This window comes from Camelus dromedarius, chromosome 10 (assembly GCF_036321535.1).
Source record: "Camelus dromedarius isolate mCamDro1 chromosome 10, mCamDro1.pat, whole genome shotgun sequence".
In the NCBI taxonomy this organism is placed as follows: Eukaryota; Metazoa; Chordata; class Mammalia; order Artiodactyla; family Camelidae; genus Camelus; species Camelus dromedarius.
Window position 1 is genome coordinate 30282901 of NC_087445.1, and position 14516 is coordinate 30297416.

A 14516-nucleotide genomic window follows, 5' to 3' on the forward strand; every position below is an offset into this window, starting at 1 on the left:
CTAGAACAGTCCAGAACATTTAAATTGATCAGATGCAGTCTTCCAAATGGTATCTGGATTGACTTCACAGTGCTCATATTCATAACCCTATCAACTTCTTAAGGTATAATTGTGGTAGTGCTATGAAGGGAAAAGTAGTGGGAACTAGGAGAACATAACAGGGACAACCTAAGTTAAATAGAGTTTAAAACAGAGGAACAAAAATATTTCTGATTATTTTTCAGCAAATAATCATGTAAAATTAGTTAAATTCTATGCCATTAACTCATCTATACTTGAATTCATTACTAAAACATACCATGAAGGCAAACAAATGACACAGACTGGGAGAAAACACCTACTAACTACATATCCAATGAACAGTAAAAACAAACAAAAATCACAACCAAATTAGAAAACAGGCAAAAAACCTGAAGAGCTATACCACCAAAGAGAGACATACAGCTAACAAATAAATTATGTCCAACACTATTAATCATTAGGGAAATGTCAAAACTACAATGAGCTGTAACTACATACCTATTAGAATGACTAAAACAAAGAAAAAACACTGAATGCTGGTGAGGATGCAGAGAAACTGGATCATCATACACTACTGACAGGAATGAGAAGTGGCACAGTCACTCTGGAAATCACTTTGGCAGAAGAACTAATCATACAACTACCACACAACCCAGGAATTGCACTTCTGGGCATTCATCCCAAAGAAATGGAGATTCATGTTTACAAAAAAACCTACACATAAATGTTTATTGCAGCATTATTTGTTGTAAACAATCCAGATGTTTTTCAATGGGTGAATGGTTACACTGTGGTACATCTATATCCATGGAATACTACTCAGCAATGAAAAGGAAATGAACTACTGACATATGCCACATATGCCACAAAAAATCCCAAAGGTTGTACACTATAGGATTCTGTTTATAAAATCTTTTTAGTGACAAAATCAGAGAAATGAAGAACAGTTTAGTGGTTCTTAGGGGTTAAGGGGGGCTTGGAAGAGCAGATAAAGTAGATGTGGCTAAAAAGGGCAACATGAGGAATCCTTGTGGTAAGGGAAATGTTCAGCATTCTGAATGTATCAATATCAGTATCCTGGTTGTGATACTGGACTACAGTTTAAGATGCTACCACTGGCAGAAATTGGGTAAAGGACAGAGATATCTGTAGTATTTCTAATGCTACATGTCAAACCACAATTATCACAAAATAAATTAAACTAAAAAAAATGAGCTCTGAAGAGAATGTGACTACTTCTATTGCAATAATCAATTGCCTCATGTATATACAAAGCAAATCAATACAAAGATTAAAGGCTGCCAACTGATTTACCTTGTAACTTGTATAGAATTGACCACTTCAACATAAAAACTGCTAAAAGAGATAGGATTTGATATATCTTGGACAAAGTTTCTGTATTTTACTGAATGATCAAGACAGGTTCTAAAGAACAAGGTTGTATCATGACTTACTACTTCATCTGCAAATCCACCAGCCAGGACAAGAGAATAAGCTCCATCATTACTTCGACCATGAATTCCACCAACATGAGGCCTATGGACACCTGCTTCGCTCACCTATAAAATAAGGAGAGACTCAAAATATTTTTCAACACTTCATTAACTTACATTTACAAAATAGTTTCACATGTTACTGGACCCTAAAAGCCTGCAACTAAGAACTGAATGTCACCCAGAATTCCACATTTTGCTCACAGGCTATCCCCCCAACCCAACTATATATCCCGCAGATACGGAGTTTTGATGACACTCAAAACGGCTCAGGCCTTGAATTCTGAGTTTCAAAATAACTATTAGATGATCATCCTCTTATGTTTATTGGTAATTTCGGCCCAATTTGGGTAAAAAAGAATTTACTATCAGTGGTCCAGATCTCTTTTCTTCTTTCTCATTTCTCATCTTTAATTACAGCACTGTTCCCTAGCCAAGAAAGGCAAGAGTCATTTTAGCCTCATTCTTCTGTATTCTTCAAACCTGTCTGGTCACAAATACTGCTCATTCAATCTCCTAAATCTCTCAAATCCATCTTTTTCTACTTTCACTGCTATAATCCTAGTTAAGTTATGAATAGTTAAAATACACCCTTTTTCACTGCCTCCACTTTTGTTCCTTAAATTACCCATCCTACCCAATGATCCTTTTAAGAACAAATCTGCTTTTAATTTTCAACTGCTTAACATGTATTAAATGGTCTTATAGTATGTCAAGCCCAAGATAAGTATTACACATTACCCTCTCTCAGTTTGGATCCTACCTATTCTTCCAGCCTTATCTCCAGCTTCTCCTTCATGAGGCCTATACATTTGAGCCAAAACTACTCAATGATACCCAAACATACTACCCATTTGTAGTTTATTCATGCTATTCTTCTACTTCAATGGCCTATTACTTTCCCCTATTTTTCTTCAATTCTGGCTCACCTAAACTTGTGTCACTTCTTTGTGTGCTTCAAACTCCCTAAGAGTAGTATTCTAATTCATTTGTTGATCATACAATTGTTATTAGCAGAGAAACGCAAGCTGAGATCCAAGCCTGTATAGTGGGCTAGGAAGAGGTACGTTAGAAGTTAACAAGAAGCTGGTAAGAGCAACAGAACCTGGATTTAGGCCTTGGGAACAGCAGGTACTTTAGAAGATAGGACCACACTCGATTCCCAACCTCACCAACCCTGGTAATAAATCTGTGCTCAATCTCCGTCCCTTCCTAAATGCCAAATCAATCCTTCTAGCTGTTAAGGCCAACAGCCTCAAAGTCATCATAGACCGTATTAATGGCACTTTTAGAGTCTGGGAATGAATAACAATCATACAAAAAAGAAGCATAAATAAAAAACAAGGCAATTAAAAATACACTAAGCGTATCTTATTTTCATTTTTATTTCCTATATAAATAATATAGTATATAAAATAATAAAATTTTTTTATGTATTAGTATAAAATAAACATATATACTATGTGTTATTTACATACTTTTTATATTATATATTACTGTACAGGTATACCTCAGAGTTATTGTAGGTTTGCCTCCAGACCACTGCAATAAATAGACTGCAATGAAGTCACACAATTTTTTGGTTTCCCAGTGCATACAGGAGTCGTATTTACACTATATTATAGTTTATTAATAAACTGTACAATAGTATTATGCCTAAAAAATGTACACACTTTAATTTAAAAAGTAATGCTGTTGGAAAAAGGGCACTGATAGACTTGCTTGACACAAGGTTGCCAAAAACCTTCAATTTGTAAAAAACACAGTATTTGAGAAATGCAATAAAGCAAAGTGCAATGAAATGAGGTATGCCTGTATTTGCAGTATTTTTACTGTATTTACAGAGCCAAACTCATAGTAATTTAAGCCTTGAATATTGATTTAGTCAAAATTACAACCATTGCAAAGATGAGAGGATACAGAGTGAGTATTAAAATGCTTGTTTTCCAAAGAAAGAAGTTATTAAAACCAAAATAAAAAACAAAAGCAGTATAAACATGTTATTTAGAAATAAGGAGGCAATTCCAGAAGAAATAACTTTAAAGTGATTGTCTCTTAGAAACAGAAAATGCGATGAAAAGAGGGTGGGTTTTAAAAATATAAATCATACATTAATGTTAACTCTTCAAGTTATGTATATGTATTACATTATTTTAAAGTTTTATTGATGGCCTAAGCACCAGGACTACTGGACTTACAGTTCAGAATCCTGGCTAACGGGAATCTGCTCTAAGAGATTTTTTTTCTCACATTGTTTTCCAAAATGAAAAAATCACATTTCAAAAGAACTTAGAAAAATACAATACAGCCTTTTTCAAGAGGAAAAGAGAAGTAATTTTATCCTTGGATTATCTGGCACTTTCTCTGACCAATATCTTAACATTCATTTAGGAGGGTAAGCCTCAAAGACAACACCCGAAGCAAGCTTCCTTGCAGATCAATGACATTAAATGAGAACTTATCACATGACTTAAAGATCTAATATTTCAAATATAAAATTCTGGGCAAGAAAAATTCTTCAGGAAGCTTAACAATCATGTTAACTACAGTAAGTGTAAAAAAACAGTAAAACAAAGTGATGTAAAGACTTAGCTGATGCCTAATTTCATGATGTATGTTTCTCTATGAAGGTATGGGGAAGAGTCTACCCATCCTACAGGAAATCCTTCCTTCTATCGTAGGAATGCCATGTGATACTATACAGACACTAACACTACTACAATTTGAGCTACACCCTATTTTACCCTTCCAACTAAGCCAATTTAAAACATACCTGAACTCTAAATCTCCAAGTCGATCCAACAGGAATTCCAGGAATAGGTCCATAATGATTAGAAGGAACGATTGTACATTCTCTAGTGCGACCAACACAGGCCATTCCCTACAAGTCACAGAATAAACCGTTTGAGAAATCAGTTATCTTAAATCTTAAAGTCCTTAATTCCTATAAAATGTGAAAATAAAAACTATTTATATGATTAACATAACAAATTAACAATTTATATGATTGATGAATACAGTTATTTGTTAGTATTTCAGATACTTAAAATACCATTTATACCGTTACTACTATTGGAATCAAAACATTGGACTTGCATTACAGTTATACACATTACAACTAGGAAGAAAAGGAGACTTCTTTACCCTGCCCCAGTCTCTCCGACTTTCAGTACTAGCTGATGGCATCTTTGCTTTCTTTTTACTCATCTTAAGTCTTTCACCAGCCTTTACAACTTCACTAGAATCAGTTTTACAGGAAGGACAATACCTTAAAAGGAAAAAACAAAACAAAAAAGGAATTTTAATAGTATCACATTAAAGCCAATAGGTTAGAACACATTTTAAGATGTAATAATTGGTGTATATTACAGAGTTTCAGTTGGCATTTAAGTATTAAACTTTTCAAAATATTTACATGGTTAAGGTAGCCAAAAAAACCTTGTCATTCTTCTAGAGAACTTAAAAGATTTTAATATCATCAATTTTCAAATTCAGCGCAAAAGACAAACAAGGCTGTCCAATTCTAATGGCACCATAAACTCTGACCTTATCGTTATCTGAGAGTAAAAATTATTCATTTGAAGTTCTTATCATTAAAAATAGTAAGAACAGATAATTCTAGACTCAACACTGAACCATGCAACTGATATATCTCCCCATCTAAATTGGTTAATAGAATTCTCAAAGTCAAAAATGTAGATAGTCTATATATTTGATATAATATATCTATTATAACAAATATACTGGAATTAAAGATGTTTGTTTATATTAGCCTTATCTCTAGCTCAATTTTAATTCTCTGTACTTGTCCTTTAGCTTATTTGTAGTTGGTCATCCTATTGTAACTTGCTTATCATTAAAAGCTGCCTTGTGTAATTTCTAAAAAGCAAAGCATAACTATGTCTATAGAATGAAATGAGACTATACTGGAGTCACCAAGGAATGAAAACTTTAGGAATATCCAAAGATCGACTAGTCTCTTCTCTCCCCCTGTTAATCTGAAGTTTTTTCTATACTTTCCAGTTTATAACTACCTATACCATGTGGCCTAGAGAGCAAAGAAGACACCTATCCCTACCAGTTAATTTTGACTGTCTAATTATGACATATTTTGCTTAGTACTATAGAAAAGAAATGTAAGTAATTTAGTCCCTGAGAAAATCAGTCCCACAGTGAGACAGACACGCAAATTCAAGGCAAAATTATGTATGTTAAGGCAATAAATACTACCAAGTAAAATCCCAACTAACTTGGAAATCAAGATGGCTTCTGAAAATTTATTTATTCTAAGAAAGACTATTTTACCTCATGTGCTAAACTTTGTAACTCTAATTTTATCAAAGATCTTATGGTTAAAGCAGGTATTACCTCTGACGAGAAAATGAGGTTAAATATTAAAGCATCATGATCAGAAGTGGAAGATTTAAGGTTAAGGAGTTCCAGGTGAAGTAAAGGACCTAGCTATGAATGTAGAGATACTTTATAGAGTAATCTGAGACAGTCTTCTAATTATATCATCCTAGTCATCCCTGAGAGGCATCACTTCATCATGTTTGTTAAAAACCCAGACATTATTTTGGTACTGGGTGGAGATAAATGTTTGTGATCAAAAATGTCTATAAATAGTTAAAGAAAACTAGTACATACAATGAAACAATTTTAGAAAGTGGTTAGAGCTAGAAAGGAAATACATCGGGGTTACGTGGGTGCTAAGAGTAATTAGAAATGGTATGTGTCTTCAGAAAAAATAGTTAGAACTTCTGAGGTAGTATTCCAGGTAAGAGCCAGTGCTATCAAGGAGCTAGGGAAGGCATTCCAGGCAAAGAGACATTAAGTGTAAAGGTCCTGATGCATAATAAGAAATGGTATGCTCTGAAGAACATAAAAGGAGGTATAGGTGAAGTTCAGTAAATAAACTGGATAGTGATAAGCGATGAGGTTAAAATGCAGGCAGCATCCAGGTCATAGATAGTAAGGGCTTTTATTTTATTCTAAGTGCAATAGGAAGACATTAGGGGGTTTTAAACATGTGAGTAACCTGATTCAGGACTTACATCATTCTACTGCTATAGGAAAAAGGGTAGCTGGTAGACAATGTGAAAGGAGACTAGTTAGGCATTTATTATACAGTTCAGGGTAGAAATGGTGGTTTGAACTGGGTGCTGAGAGTAAAGAATGACTATGGAGAACTGACAAGATTTGCTCATATGCTACTGGGCGTAGAGTCTAAGTAGGGACAAGAGGGAATCAAAATGTCAGCTTTCTGGGAAAAAAAGTCAGCTCTTTGGCCTTTACAAATGGATGAGATGATGAAGATTGCATGAGGTGCAGGATTTTTGGGGATGTGTTTGTGGAAATCAAGATCTCCACTTAGACTCACCACTTTTGTGATACTAGTCAAGCAAGTGGTTGAACATAGAAATATAAAGCTCAGGGAACACTGGACCTGAAAACAAATTCAGAACCATATGCTTGGTATTTAAAGTCTCACATAATTGCATGAGGTCATCTAGGGAGCAAGTCTGAAGAGAGAAAACAAGTGCTTTGGGAAACTCTGAAATATGATTGATGAGAGAAAACCAACAAGACACTAAGAAGGAAAGGTCAGTGAGGTAGGAGGAAAATGAGATCAGATGGTATACAACCTATAAAAGCACAGCTAGCAGTTGAGTAGTCCAGTAAGGAGAGGACTTTGAAGTGACCCTTGGGTTCAGCAGCACAAAATGTGCCTGTAAGCCTAATATAAGTATTTAGTGGAGTGGTGAGAAGGAAGGTCAAATTGGGGTGCTGGGGTATGAACAGGAAAAATAACAAATGGAAATAATCAGCACAGACAGATCTGAGAAACTTTGCCATGAAGAGAGCAGAGGAATGGAGTGGGCAGCTGGTGGGAGAAATGAGATCCAGGAAAGGGTACGTGTGTGTTTTGAAAACTCAAGAGATTCTAGGATACTAATGAGAATTACCCAGTAATAGCAATTTGGGAGAGGAATTAACTGCAGGAGTGACTTCCCTGAAAATGCAAAAGGATATGGGAACTGTAAAAACTGGAAGAAGGGTCCACATTTTAGAGAAGCAGGAACCTATCATCCACAGAAACAATAAGAACGTGAGACTTCAGAGGACATATAGTTACTGGTGATGGTAAAATTCAGGGTGTGACCATGTAAGGTAATGGCAGGGGGTGAAAGGAAGTTGTATCCTTTTCCTTCTCTCAAGTCTGCAGCCTCTGTTGTAATACAAGGGCAACCTTTCCAACAGGTGAGGAGAGACCAAAGGGATGGAGGACAATCTATTCTTCACAATGATACCAGCTACCCAGTGGTGATGTTAGCATATTTCTGAGTATAGTATGTCATCCCTCTGACTGAATCCTCCATGCTAGCAACATGACCCATAGTTTTAAAAGAAGTCTTAATATGACATTAAGAAGTTCATTGTAACTTTAACTGGACACATTTTCCCCAGTCTCTTTTCTAATAATTTCTTTTTGTAGCTAACACTACTCAGTAGAAGTATATTTTGGCAAGTATATCTGACCTTGCTGCCTGGTTCTACTTATTAACCTCACAGGATTAAATATGATAATCCATATACAGAACTTTATTAGTGTTTAGCATATACGAAGCACTTAACTAGTAAGTACTAAACTTAAGCACTTTAGTACTATTATAGAACATTTAACAGGTACATCTAAAATAACTGGGGAGGTGGGGAAGGGAACCATTCACAAAGGCTTCTCAGTTAAAGACATACTTAAGTGGAAACCTGAAGGATGTACATCATTCTGAAGTTAAGCAAAGAGGAAAATGTTTTCAAGAAGAAATATGTCAAGTGTAATCCCAGAGGAGAGAAAGAACATGACTTATTTAAGAAGCTCAAAGAGGAGGGAGGTTATAGCTCAAGTGGTAGAGCGCATGCTTAGCATGCATGAGATCCTGGGTTCAAACCCCAGTACCTCCTCTAAATATAAATAAATAAATAAAACCAATTGCCAACCCCCCCAAAAATTCTAAAAGTCAATCTTCAAAAAAAAAAAAAAAAGCTAAAAGATATTTAATCTGGCTGGAGAATAGAGTATTTGGGGAAATAAAAAAGGAAAGTGGTAACAGATACAGCAGAATCAATCAAGTAAAATACTGTGCAGAGCTCTGTACAGTAACATAAAGCCTCTGAAACAAAGGAGTAACTATCAAATTTGCATTTTTGAAAGAACATAGACTCCCTATTAGAGAAGGGACTGGAGGGGTTAAAAAATGGAGCTAGAGATCATCTTCAGAAATCTACTTTTGGTGGTTCAAATACGTATTTTACATTCAATTCTTAACATAGTAGCAACAAAAATCCCCTGATAATCATACCAGTATTCCTCTTCAGGGATCTTATCCAAAGGTGGATTCAGGCAGTAAATATGGTAGGCCATGTTGCATTCATCACATAGAACTTGCATGTTGGGTTCTTGTTTTCCACCACATATATGACAGGAGCAAGAACGGCATTTCTTAGTTGGGTCTCCACCACAAGAGTCACATTCAGGGTCATTCTTTCCTATCAAAAACAAAATTATAGCAAAACCAGTCTTAAAATTATTTTTATGTCTATGCATCTTACAAAGAAGAACCCATGACAATAGCATATAGCTTTTTTAAAGAAGAGAAAACAGCCAGAAGGAATAATCAAGTGTAGGACTTCTAGAGTTCCCCAAATGTGCATCAGGATGCCTAGGGGAAATGCAGAAAACTCACTGGGGCACCATGAGATGTTTTAAAATTTCAAGCGAAATACAATACTTGAACAAAGCTGTTTGGACCTAACTGCTTAGTAAATAGAACTGTTAGGTAACATCTATTCTGCAGATCCAAACCTTTCGTTGGGTGGACTGAACTAGGAGGAGTAGGTCTGTTAAGAGAGACCATTTTGGTTCCCATATAAGCTATGCCCCAACACTGTTTATGAGTAATAGAAGTGGCATTTCTAATTGAGTTGATTTTTTATCTAAGTAAAATTGGCTCAGAACTCTGGCAAGTAAGAGGTTCCATTTACTGCCTCCTTTCCCCCTACCAGCCTCTCCAATCTAAATCCAAACACTTTGGCCAAAGTGTTCACTTGAAATTTTAAGTTACGCATATATACACAAAAGTCTTACAGTATTACTAATACCAAGAGTCAAATTTAAATGTTAATCAAGAGGAACAGTTGAATAGATTTTATGAAAAATAAGGTAAATTATAAAAACTATAATAAAGAGGTAGCCAAATATATTAAATTCAAAAAGGAAAAGGCAGAATAATTTTTTAAACAATTATATAAATACACAAAAATAAATTATAAAGATATAGAATGACATACGTTGTTTGAGTGATTACCTCTCATGAGTTCTATAATTTACACAGCTCTATACTCTGAATTTCTAGCAAGTGCTCACAATAAATCTGTGAGGAAACGTACCATATCTGAGCTGACTGAGCAATAAGGGAAATGGGCAACACTACCTGACAAATAAGAGGAGGAAAGGAAAAGGCTACCGATTTCAGTACCAACTTTCTGATATATCACACTGCCTGTTCTTGCTAATGCATGGAAGGTCACAATTTTGTTTTGCTTCCACTAATGTGGAGCCATGACAACATGTAAGCAATGGAAATATCACAGACCTAAAATGCCAAAGGCATGTCTAGATTTTTGGTTTGTTGAGTGATCTGCTCAATGGCAGTCTGGCTGTGGCTCTGAAATGGTTTCTTTACACACAAGTTCAAAGTTGTAGCTGTAGCATTAGGCAAAAGAGAGAACAACAAATATATTCAGACATACTGAGTAGGAGATAACAGAAAAACACAAGAAAAATCTAGTCAATCCTGTTTTTCTACTGTGTTTTACTGAGAGCAAGTATGTCACATTAAGTTTACTCAAGTTTCCTTTATTCCCAGAATATAACCATACAAACAATCATACACAGTATGCCTTATGATTCTTAATTCAAGTCCAGATGTATTAGCATTGCAGCCTCAAAAAAATGTGTAAGGTCTAGACCAATAACATGGAAGTCTATTTACTGATCTATTAGAAGTCTGGTCTTATTCTAATCTTGCATAACTGTGGTAAGAGACTAGGCAGGACTCTTTAGTCCTGAATATATCTTTTCCAGAATATACTAGACATTGACACATGGTATGAAGTCACTGAGTTGCTCTCCACAAAAAAAGTTCAGAATTAAGAGAATATAAGACACTGTAATTTACTTGGAAAGATTAACAATTGAACCACGAATGAAAAGACCTAGAATCTAATCCTACCTCTGTTACCAACTAGCTGTATAATATTAAGGAAGTAAAATGTATTTTTACAACAAAGAGACAGGGTTACATTCTAACGATTATATAAACCTCATTCATTACCTCCCAGAAGTCCAGGGCTCAAACAGCATTATTCTTCTCAGGCTCCACTAGTATAAAAATAAGTCTCACTATTAAAAACTAATCTTAAATGACCACAATATTACCAAAGTGGGTTTTTAATTTGGACAGACTCTATAATATAGCAGTTCTCAAGAAAATGGCAATTAAATGCCAAGACGAGAAATTATTCCTTTGAAAACAATTTTATCATTTGAGAAAGTCCACTGAAGTAAAACGGATCTTAGATCAAAACTGTTGTCCTGAAAATAAATTTGTATGGTCTACAGTTTTATATTTCCTCAAATGTTATTCCCTGGCCAGTAAAAAATGCCAATTATGTACAATATATGAAGTCTCAGCCTGTAAGAAAAATCCATACTTAAAAACTTTCCATCTGCCAATGAAAGAGGATGGGCTCCAGGTTTCTCGATCTTGAAGATTTCATTTACGAATCTTATCTGGCAGTCATTTAATTTTCCTTCAGAACCCCTGTTTAAAAAAGGAAGAAAGGTTAACCTCTGCCAGCAAAATCTAAACCATATGCAAATACTAAATAAAAGTCAGTTTGGAAACTCAACACTATTTACAAATGGGGATTATAGCTATTCTAATCACTGAGTTATTGTTTCTGGCAGTAGGGAGTGTCCAGTGATTAATATATGAAGTTGAGTGCAACTTTAATATTAGGGGAAAAAATTTCAAGACTTCACTTAGACTATCTGGTGATAAGATAGCTATTATATAAATTTAATTTCAAGACTAGGTAAAATAATACTCCCAATTAAAACAAAAGATTTAAACATTATTTCCAATAAATGTGATAAATTTCTGGGTATATAGATAACCTCTCATTACAAAGAAAAGTCTTTCAAACACTAAGCCATATTTTTCAGACACGTTTAAAGCTGTTTGCATATACTTCTAAGTTTCCTGCTATGACTCTGGATTTGTGTATTTTTCCTTTTAATCTGTCAACTTTGGCTTTATATTTTTGAAGATATGTTATTGGGTACATACAGATTAAGGATCCTTATAAAATGTCTCTGTATCGTAAGATCTAAGCATCTTATGAAATGTCTCTATTTCTAGTAATGCCAAAGTGTACATTTGGTTTTTTTGGTTAGCATTTGCTTGGTGACTTTTTCAATCCTTTTACCTTAAAACTTAAAGTCAGATACATACAAATGCAGAAAACTGCACAGGTAAGTATATAGTTTAAACAACTGTAAAGTACACATCCTCGTAATCACCAGCCATGACTGGAGATAGGACTGTCAACTACCTCAGCACTTAATGTGCTCCCTCCCAATCTCAACCTCTTCACTCCCAACCAAGAGTTATGTTTACCTTAATTTTCTTCAATCTTGTCATCTGATTGCCTCCTTAAGCACATGATATAATTCCATGTTTCAAAAACTAAATTCCCACACAATTTTTTCCTTATGATTTGTTGAAGAATCACCATCAGTTGCCCTATAGAGTTTCCCATGGTCTTGATGTCGATGTTTGCATTTCCCAAGGCACTTTAAATACTTTTTTTGTCATTTGTATTTCCAGTAAATCAGAAGCTGGAGTAAAGGTCAAAAAACCTTGGTTTGCTGCCTGTTTTTTTAAGTAAAGTTTTACTGGAACATAAGCTATGCCTATTCGTTTATGTGTTCTCCATGGCTGGTTTAGTGCTACAAAAGCAGAGTTGAGTTGTGACAGAGACCATCTGGTGGTCAAAGGTTAAACTACTTAACTACCTGGCCCCTTACAGAAAAAAATTGCTGATCCTTGCTCTAAATGCTTAATCAAACTCATTCATTTTTTGGGTAAAACCACCTATAGGTCTATTTTCATCAGTAAGCACCTAGTTATTCAGTTTTCTTTTCCTATGATGACAATAGCCATACATGTTCAATGCTTAGATTAATTTACCTGGGATTGGAAAATGTTGATATTCCAGTTCTATAATTCCCTTTTCACTTATTTGCTGGAATAATTCCATAAAGAGAAAACTGACCTCATCAATTATTTGGTGACTCAATGGTATAGCTCATATAACAAATGTAGATTAAATGCTTTCTTTAGCAGTTTTAAAAGAAGTAGTTCTCTAACATCCCATATAGGTGACCAATGAGTTTCTATACTACTAGGGGTTCACATATTTGAGGTGTTCCAATCCACTCTAGTTATTTTCTTTATTAGTGCTCAAATTGTTTCATCCTTGGCCAGTGGGATCTTCCAGTTGATTCCCCAACTTTTTCTGACAATTTTGCACTCATTGTGGGCTTCCCTGTTATCTGCAGCACAAGCTGTTCTTAGTTTATCTTGGACATTTTTTGTCCCCAGCCTGGAGCCCTATGTCCAAGGAAGCCTGGTTTCTTTAAGGTGGAAAGTTATTTCAAGACCACAATTTAGGCAGTAGGAAAGCTTACTGCGTCTGGAATGATCACTGTTTCCAGGCTCTTTTTCAGCAGATACAGCTACAAAATTTAGAAATACACATTAATAGATATACAAGATACCTCATGAGTTAATGCAGTTAATACATTTTGGTCAAATTCAGGACTAATGGGGGTAAGATTATTATTATTATTATTATTATTATTATTAGTAACAAAGCAGTTACATAACTGTTTCTCCTTTTACTTGCCAATCAGAAAATCTTAGTTCTGAAAGACACCAGGGATGCCTAAATTAGAATGCTACAAATACTTCTTTACTTTAACCCACATTACATGTAAGACATTTTCACTAGCTGTCATTATGATTACTGAAAATACTTTAAAATTTCTGTATACTTGTCATGCCTTACAGTTGTATCTACAGTGTTAAATCATAAACCATTACACACTATACTTTGTCATTTATATATCTCCTTTAGTCTTAGCTCTAAATCCAGGAATACTTTTAATGTTTATCACCATGCTTTATATCAAGTTGTCTTTAGTCATCTTGATGGCCTGAAGCTAGTTCTCTAAAAGATTCCCCAGGAAGGGTTCATGAGAACAATACCTTCCCTAATTCTTACAAGTTAATGGCAGTTTGTCTCTAGCCTTTATACTGAATGCCAGTTTGGCTGGACTTAACATTCTTGGCTTACCTTTTCTTGACTATGCACGTCTTTCTGGGTTGCTTCCTTGTGAGACTGTTACCCTTGGTTCCTCATTTTTTCTCTTTCTTCCAATTTTATAAGGGTTTGACATCAATGCTTTTCTTTTGCTTGCTTTTATAAAATTAATTTTCTTTAATTTCACCTAGGTTTGCTAGTTCACAGTCACAGAGCTCCATAGAGCTCACTGTTTTTGTTGTTGCTTTTTTGGAGAAGCATTCAAAACTATGGCTGCTAATATCTAATCCGACAGCAGCTCAGTAGTTGTCTGGGGCCAAGGCTGACGGCACTGGTAGTGACTGTAACTCTAATGGAGCTCATAGGGACTTCTGAGGAGTAATGAAAATGCTCTTTATCTTGATTACAGTGGTCACATAGGTATTTACACTTGTCAATATTCACTTAAAATATATGGTACATATTGCTTTAAGTTATGCCTCAAAAATTAATTTTTTTAAAAAGATACTATGGAACTTAACTTTCTGAAGACTCCTGCCTGTATTCCTCTCC

At 35.0% G+C, this 14516-nt stretch overlaps 1 protein-coding gene across 1 annotated transcript in view; it reads right to left on the minus strand.

Moving 5' to 3' along the window:
• The window catches only part of UHRF2 (ubiquitin like with PHD and ring finger domains 2), a 76254-nt gene that overhangs the window by 13459 nt on the left and 48279 nt on the right, over positions 1-14516 (minus strand). Inside the window, exons 5-9 of the mRNA XM_010993417.3 lie at positions 11289-11398; positions 8876-9062; positions 4659-4782; positions 4288-4395; positions 1476-1580 (exon numbers count right to left, since the gene is read on the minus strand). Coding sequence (XP_010991719.1) covers positions 1476-1580; positions 4288-4395; positions 4659-4782; positions 8876-9062; positions 11289-11398 — 634 coding nt within the window. The remainder of the gene's footprint in view (positions 1-1475; positions 1581-4287; positions 4396-4658; positions 4783-8875; positions 9063-11288; positions 11399-14516) is intronic.